Here is an 8,954-nt window from a genome sequence, read left to right as displayed (position 1 = left end):
GCTATCCTCTATGGATAATCTCTGACTCTGAGTGTGCCTTTTCTCCAGGTACTGTACAGCTCAAGAAATCAGCATGTGATGAGTAACAGGTTTAGTGTGTAATTGAACAGTGCAAGGCTGAGTGTGTGGAGCAGAACAAAACTCAAAGCATGAAATAAAGGCTGATATTATTTTTATTTATTTATTTATTTTGTACCATGGCAGGAAATAATTTAACCCATGAATCAGGTGTTAAATCTAAATTTTAAAGATGGGGGACCACAATTTTTTTATGGGGAAGTAAGTTGACAAACAGGTTTGCCCCACTCAGTGAAGCACCCATTGTGGAGCCTGTTAAAAGTGCCTTGGTTATAGGAGACTCAATTGTTTTACACATAAAATTAGCTACTCCATTAGGAGCACCAGCAATAACAGTTAGATGTTTATTGGGAGGCAGAGCGCTGGACATTAGTGGCAACCTTAGACTGTTAGCTAATAAGAGATATTTGAGGATAGTTATTCATGTAGGGGCCAATGATATTTGTCATTTTATTTGTTCGATATTCGTAGAGAGGTGATTAAACAGACCCAGACGATGTCCAATGCCATAATTTGCTCTGCGGTGCGGCGCTGAAGCCTACAGCAGGCTTATGGCATTAAACTGCATTAAACTGCTGGATGTCCAAGTGGTGCTCCGAAAATCAAGCAGGCTTTATAGATAATTGGTTGGATTTTGAGGGCAAGCCTGGTCTTATAGGTAGGGATGGTGTCCACCCCACGCGGGAGGGTGCTGCCTTACTTTCGTGCAGCGTAGCTCATAGTCTCTTAGTTAGTCAGCAGAGTAGTGTAAACCGCTGCTGACAATCCAGAGCCGGGACCAGGCCGCAGACAGACAGGCTAAACCGACCGTCTGCGATCCGCCTTGAGGCGTCACCCAAGATTAACCTTATTGAGACTGTGTCTTTGCCCCGAATTAAAACTAAATTTAATCACAGAAAAACTCAATCAGACCGTTTAAATAACCTAATCAACATATATCCATGTTCTGATGATCGCACTAACACCTTAGATCTAAAACTTGGACTACTTAATATAAGATCACTAAACTCTAAAGCAGTCGTCGTAAATGAAATTATAAGCAATCATAAATTTGACTTTTTCTGTCTCACTGAAACGGGTTAGACCAGATGAATATTCAGCTTTAAATGAAGCCACGCCTACAGGCTATAATTACGCACATAGGCCGAGATTATCAGGCAAGGGAGGTGGATTCTGTATAATTTACCAAAATACTCTCGATACCAGTCAGAAACAATGCGACACTTTCACTTCCTTTGAGGTTCTTTCTATTCACGTTACAAATCTGGTCACAAAAAAGGCGTTCTCATTATTTAACATTTACAGGCCACCAGGGGGCGACTCTGAATTTATAGAAGAATTCAGTGACTTCGCTGCAAACCTGGCTGTGTGCTACGATAAAGTAATAATTGTAGGAGATTTTAATATTCACTTTGAGAAGGTAGACGACCCACTAAAAAAGGCATTTACCTCAATCCTAGACTCTGTTGGTTTTACCCAAAATGCAGCAGGGCCTACACATGACTGTTGTCATACGTTAGATTTAGTTTTGACACTAGGTCTTAACATCCATCCATCCATCGGGGGTTCGGGTCACGGGGGCAGCATCCTAAGCAATGAAGCCCAGACCTCCCTTTCCCCAGCCACTTCCACCAGCTCTCCAAGGGGGGTTCCGAGGCGCTCCCAGGCCAGCTGGGCGATATAGTCGCGCCAGCGTGTCCTGGGTCTTCCCCGGGGTCTCCTCCCAGGTGGACTCGCCTGTGACACCTCCCGAGGGAGGCGTCCAGGAGGCATCCTAACCAGATGCCCGAACCACCTCAGCTGGCTCCTCTCGACGTGAAGAAGCAGCGGCTCTACTCCGAGTCCCTCCCGGATGACTGAACTTCTCACCCTATCTCTAAGGGAGAGTCCAGACACCCTGCGGAGGAAACTCATTTCGGCCGCTTGTATTCGCGATCTTATTCTTTCGGTCATTACCCAAAGCTCATGACCATAGGTGAGGGTGGGAACGTAGATCGACCGGTAAATCGAGAGCCTTGCCTTATGGCTCAGCTCACCACAACTTTACCACAACAGACCGGTAAAGAGCCCGCATCACTGCTGACCCAGCACCAATCCGCCTGTCAATCTCCTGCTCCCTTGTACCATCACTCGTGAACAAGACCCCGAGATACTTAAACTCCTCCACTTGAGGCAAGAGCCTATCCCCGACCCAGAGAGGGCTCTCCACCCTTTTCTGCCTGAGAACCATGGTCTCGGATTTAGAGGTACTGATTCTCATCCCAGCTGCTTCACACTCGGCTGCAAACCGATCCAGCGAAAGCTGAAGTTCACGGCCTGATGTCCCCAATAGGACCACATCATCTGCAAACAGCAGCGATGTGACCCTGAGGTCACCAAACCGGACACCCTCCATCCCCTGACTGTGCCTAGAAATTCTATCCATAAAAATTATGAATAGAATCGGTGACAAAGGGCAGCCCTGAGGGAGTCCAACTCTCACTGGGAACAAGTCTGACTTACTGCCGGCCATGCGAACCAAACTCCTGCTTTGTTTGTACAGGGCCTGAATGGCTCGTAGCAAAGAGCCATGTACCCTGTACTCCCGAAGCACCTCCCACAGAATACCCCGGGGAACACAGTCGAATGCCTTCTCCGAATCCACAAAGCACATGTGGACTGGTTGGGCAAACTCCCATGAACCCTCCAGAATCCTGGAGAGGGTAAAGAGTTTGTCCAGTGTTCCACGACCAGGGCGGAACCCGCACTGCTCCTCCTGAATCTGAGGTTCGACTATAAGCCGGACTCTCTTCTACAGTATCCCTGCATAGACCTTACCAGGGAGGCTGAGGAGTGTGATTCCCCTGTAGCTTTTAAAAAGAGGCACCACCACCCCAGTCTGCCAATCCAGTGGCACCACCCCCGATGTCCACGCAATGTTGAAAAGGCGTGTCAGCCAAGACAGCCCCACAACATCCAGAGCCTTGAGGAACTTGGGACGGATCTCATCCACCCCTGGAGCCCTGCCGCCAAGGAACTTTTTAACTACCTTAGCGACTTCGGCCTCAGTAATGGACAAGCCTATTCCCGTGTCCCCAGACTCTGCCTCCTCACTGGAGAACATGTCGGTGGGATTGAGAAGGTCCTCAAAGTATTCCTTCCACCGCCCAATGACATCTTCAGTCGAAGTCAGCAGCACACCATCTCCACTATATACAGTGCTAGTGGCACACTGCTTTCCCCTTCTGAGTCACCTGACGGTTTGCCAGAATCTTTTCAGAGCCGACTTAAAGTCACTTTTCAAGGCCTCACCAAACTCTTCCCACACCCGGGTTTTTGCCTTGGCCTGTCGATACCTGCCAGCTGCCTCTGGTGTCCTACAGGCCATCCATGCCCGGTAGGACTCCTTCTTCAGCTTGATGGCATCTCTCACCTGGGATGTCCACCACCGGGTTCGAGGATTACCGCACCGGCAGGCACCAACTACCTTGCGACCACAGCTACAGTCAGCCGCTTCAACAATGGAGGAGCAGAACATGGCCCATTCTGAGTCAATGTCCCTCACCTCCCCCGATATCTGGTCAAAGTTCTGACGGAGGTGTGAGTTGAAGATCAATCTGACAGGTTCTTCTGCCAGACGTTCCCAGCAAACCCTCACTATACGTTTGGGTTTTCCTGGTCTGACCGGCATCTTCCCCCACCACCTGATCCAACTCATCACCAGGTGGTGATCAGTTGACAGCTCAGCTCCTCTCTTTACCCGAGTGTCCAATACACATGGCCGCAAGTCCGATGGCATGACTACAAAGTCAATCATTGAACTGCGGCCTAGGGTGTCCTGGTGCCATGTGCACTTATGGACATCCTTGTGTTCAAACATGGTGTTTGTTATGGACAAACTGTGGTTTGCACAGAAGTCCAAAAACTGAACACCACTCGGGTTCAGATCAGAGAGACCATTCCTCCCAATCACACCCCTCCAGGTCTTACTGTCGTTGCCCACGTGAGCGTTGAAGTCCCCCAGTAGGACAATCGAGTCTCCAGGAGGAGCACTTTCAAGCACCCTTCCCAAGGACTCTAGAAAGGCTGGGTACTCTGAACTGTTGTTCGGTGCATAAGCACAGACAACAGTCAGGACCCGTTCCCCAACCCGAAGGCGTAGGGAAGCTACCCTCTCGTCCACCGGGGAAAACCCCAACATACAGGCGCCGAGTCGAGGGGCTATGAGAAAGCCTACACCTGCCTGCCGCCTCTCACCATGGGCAACTCCAGAGAAGAAAAAAGTCCAGCCCCTCTCAAGGAGATTGGACCCAGAGCCCAAGCTGTGTATTGAGGTGAGCCCGACTATATCTAGCCGGTATCTCTCAACCTCGCGCACCAACTCAGGCTCCTTTCCCGCCAATGAGGTAACGTTCCAAGTTCCAAAAGCCAGTTTCAGCAACCGAGGATCAGAACGCCAAGGCCCATGCCTTCGGACACTGCCCGATCCACAATGCACCGCACCCCTACTACTGCCCCTCCCATCGGTGGTGGGTCGATGGGAGGGGGGATTCATGTAGCTCCTTCGGGCTAGGCCCGGCCGGGCACCATGAGTGAATGCCCGGCCACCAGACGCTCGCTGGCGAGCCCCTCCCCCAGGCCTGGCTCCAGGGTGGGGCCCCGGTAACCCTGATCCGGGCAGGGTACACAAGTCCTGCTTTCTTGTTCTTGTCCTCATAGGGGTGGTTATGGATCACACTTTGTCTGGCCTGTCACCTAGGACCAGTTTGCCATGGGAGACCCTACCAGGAGCTTTTGCTCCAGACAACATAGCTCCTAGGGTCCTTCAAGCACACAAACCTCTCCACCATGATAAGGTGGTGATCCATGGAGAGGTTTTACATAATGCATAATACAATATTTTAATATTATTATCATTATTATCAACATGAATGATTATGATAATTTCATTATGTCTGTGAATTTACTAGTCATGCATTCTGGCACTACTTTTGTTAAGGACAACAGAAAGTGACAAATAGCTTAATTGTTCTGATTTTAACTTTTGTCGACTCAAGCCACCTGGAGCACTGAGCTCTGCACATAAACAAGTGCAGAAAAAGTCTGTCCCCAATCAATGAAAACATCTTCATTGTTTGAAGTGATGCAGCTAGCTGACCCTGAAGCGCTGTTACAATATTGGTTAAGTTTTCTTTTTTTCTATTTAATTTATTCATTAATTTTCATGTTCTACTTTCATGCTACAAAGCCAAAAATGGACCAGCCCCTACCTACTTGATGGCATTGGTAAAATCTCGAACTGTACCACGAGCCCTTCGAGCTTCGAGTACAGCTCGGCTTGACCCGCCATCCTTCAAGGTGCACGGAAGATGAGCGTCGAGAATGTTCTCTGTACTGGCACCCAGGTGGTGGAATGAACTCCCACTGGCTGTCTGAACAGCAGAGTCTCTTGCTGTCTTCAAACGCAGACTGAAGACTCATCTCTTTACACAGCACTTAAATGAGCATTGAATTATAAGCTGCACTTATTTTATTTATTGTATTGTATCTTATTGTTATTGTATTGCATTTGAATGGCACAGAGTTCTGCGTTCAACTCTGGTTCTTTTTCTCTTGGTGTCTGCAGTGACTGTGTTTCTAGCAGTATCTGAGCTCAGGACTGTCTTTTTCTCTAAGCTATTGGTAACTAGCAAAGATACTTTCTCTAGATTGACAAAGCACTTCTTGTAAGTCGCTCTGGATAAGAGCGTCTGCTATATGCTGTAAATGTAAATGTAAATGTAATGTTCATTAGTCCTTCATGAAGTGTCAAAACATATTTTGTCCTTAATATGTAATATTTATTCATGTCCAAATTTTCAGTAAATGTACTTTATCTGATGTTACCTGTGGAGGGAACAAGCAAGCTGTAAGGGGGAGCGAGGAGGCGGACGCACACGCTGAGATAAGCAAGATTTATTATGGGCAAATCCAGGGTCGTTCATATAGCTGACACGGATAGATCGGGGGACAGACATGACAAAAAAACAGAATCCACACATTAAACAAAGACCAATACATTCATACAAAGTTTCGCAAACACAAGGGGCAAACACAGGGTTTAAATACACGGAACAATGAGGGACAGGTGAACACAATCAGGGGTGGAGTAACCAAACAGGGGCCAGGACTAAAACCAAAACAAAGGAGCACATGGACAGGACTGGGACGGGCCAATCATGACACAAGCAACCAAATTATAAGACATTTTTGTTACAAATATGACTTACAATATTCTTTCATGATTTTTGCATATAGATTTAGATTAGACCATTTAAGGATTAAGTTTAGTTACTGCATAACAAACCTGAAGAGTGAAGTACAGGCTTAAAGTATTAGTCTGTATCATGCTAAAGCAATGGCCAGAACAAGGAAGCCTTTCTAATATAACAATTCTTTCTCTAAAATCTCATTTTCAAATGGTGTAGCTGATTCAATAACTGATTTCCCATTTTAAAGGCTCAGAGTACAGAGTATCTGTCTTTTTAATAGAAGAACTGGTCTCAAATTTACCTGTTTTAGAGTCTCGGTTTGTTCCTGAGGTCCCTTTTCCTAGCATGTGGTTGCGGGTGTAGAACTCAGTATCTTCTGAATTTGCATACATATTTTCACTCATTTCAATTTTCATTCCTTTCATGGTCTTGATGTAGCAGTGAAGTGTATCAGTATGATAGATGCACCTTTTAAAGTCTTCAAAATAGTGATGTCTAGAAATGGGTGGGATGATTTCAAGAACTCTGCAAAAGAGAAGTGTGCAAGTTTTTTATTTTCTTACTTCTTCTTTTCTTTCTAAAAATGTGCAATTATATTATATGCAGGGTGCAGAATGAGAGCTTTTATATTTTTTGAGTTGGCTGTGTGTAAACGAGGACAAAACAGGCACTTATACAATAACACAGACATCCATATCTGAGTTCTACCCTCACTAATACAGTAACACACACATCCATAGTGAGTGTACGGAACTGCTGGTCCTACCCCATTCCAAAATAAACTCAGCCATGTATTTGGCAGACATGCATCCCCTCGGTGGGCAATTGAGTATGAAAACACTCTAAACAAGCTAAATGACAGATTTCACTCTGCTTCTATGGAGGCTGAAGTCAGACATTTTTGCCAACGCTGTGCTGTGTGTCCGACTTCTAACCCCAGGAGACCGCCACCTCATTGACTATGCCACACAGTACCCAGAGACCTGCAACATTCTTGTCAATTGTGTGGGCATCCCAAAGAAGATACTGACCGGTCGGGGTATGCTCTTTGTCCACAAGTTAATGAAAGAGGTATGTCGTCTCTTGAAAATCAAACTCTTACATATCTCTATTAACCACCCACAGACTGATGGCCTGGTCAAACGGTACAACCAGACAGTGAAGAGAATGTAACATTTAGTTGATGAGAATGGCCAGAACTGGGACCTCCTACCATACATCCTCTTCCCAGTGAGGTAACATCTCAGGCCTCCATGGGCTTCATGCCCTTTGAGCTCCTTTATGGCCAAAGACCCTGGAGACATTTGGATGTAGCCAAGAAAAACAAAGTCAGCCATCTCCCTTTAAAACAGTAGTTGAGTATGTGCAGAAGATGTAGGCCTGCATTAAAAAAACTTGCTTCGCTTGTCAAAGAACATATGGAACAGGCCCAGCATGCACAGCAAAGGGCCTATAACTGACCAGCCCAGCCTAGAGAGTTCCAGCAAGGGGACCACTTTTTAATTTTTGTGCTAAGCACCAACTGCTAATTTCTGGCTCAATGGCAAGGCCCATATACCATTGCAGAGAGAGTGGGCCCCATGAATTACAAAGTACTTCAATCAGCTAGGAGAACCAGTAATCAAATATATCACATTAACCTTATCAAAAAATGGATTGAACCCATTCCTTTCATCTCAATTGTTGCCCACATACAGGAACCACCACTCTGTGATGTACTCCAGATGGGTCAAGACCTCTCCAGTAGTCAAAAACAAGAACTTGTGGACCACTACTCTAAAGTGCTCTCCTCTTCTCCAGACCAGACACATTTGATCCAACATGTTTGTAATTTGACCCCCCAGGTTTGTAATCAGATTAATGCTTTATTGCTTGCCAGAAGCCTGGAGAAGGGCTGTAGAGTCAAGAAAATGTTGGACTCAGACAGCCCCATAGTACTGGTGCCCAAGCCAGATGGGAGCTGGAAGTTCTGCAATGACTTCTGCCACCTCAATAATGTATATTAATGATATTAATAAGGAACAATAATATGTTTTTGATTCCTAATCTCTTCCTGCAATAAATTACCTCATATATCAACTGAGTAAAGCTAGATTTACCAGCACATTTGACCTCACCACAGCTACTGGCAAGTACCATTGTTTCCCAAGGCAAAAACAACATTCTCCACCCCATCTGGCCACTGGCAGTACCTATTTCTACCATTAGGCCTCCATGGAGTACCAGCCACCTTCCAAAGTCTCATGGATATGGTCTTGAGGCCTGCAAGACTTTCGCAGTGGCCTACCTTGATGATGTAGTTGTAGTATTATACATCATGGGCTGAGCACTTGGTACACTTGGCCAAGGTATTAGATGCCTTCAGGAGGGCAACCCTGTCAAATGCCATCTGGGTCCGTCTGAAACTCAATATCTGAGTTATTCCATCAGACCGATGAAGAGAGCAGCTGCATCACCAAGTAGAGAGACATAAAGGGCCATGCATGCAGCAGTGAGAGACACTCTCCTACGGAAAAGACCTCTAACAGTTCCTTTTCTCTCTTCCTCTCTAACTAGGTACTATGTCAGATTCTGAACCATAAAGGGGATCTCCAACAGCTCTACTTCCCCTTCACCCTCTGAACTTCACAGGACTGCCACAGGTCC

General features: G+C 46.3%; 1 protein-coding gene across 1 annotated transcript in view; it reads right to left on the bottom strand.

Annotated features, from left to right (window-relative positions):
• LOC108414991 (CD209 antigen-like protein A) overlaps positions 1-8,713 on the bottom strand; it is an 18,997-nt gene extending 10,284 nt beyond the window's left edge. Inside the window, exons 1-2 of the mRNA XM_017687936.2 lie at positions 8,596-8,713; positions 6,610-6,833 (exon numbers count right to left, since the gene is read on the bottom strand). Of these exons, the coding sequence (XP_017543425.2) occupies positions 6,610-6,833; positions 8,596-8,627 (256 nt within the window). The 5' untranslated portion in view covers positions 8,628-8,713. The remainder of the gene's footprint in view (positions 1-6,609; positions 6,834-8,595) is intronic.
• Between the last annotated feature and the right edge of the window lie 241 nt (positions 8,714-8,954).

Source organism: Pygocentrus nattereri, chromosome 18 (assembly GCF_015220715.1).
Source record: "Pygocentrus nattereri isolate fPygNat1 chromosome 18, fPygNat1.pri, whole genome shotgun sequence".
Lineage (NCBI taxonomy): Eukaryota > Metazoa > Chordata > Actinopteri > Characiformes > Serrasalmidae > Pygocentrus > Pygocentrus nattereri.
Note: the sequence above shows the minus strand (reverse complement) of the source record. Positions and strands in the feature narration are given on the sequence as shown.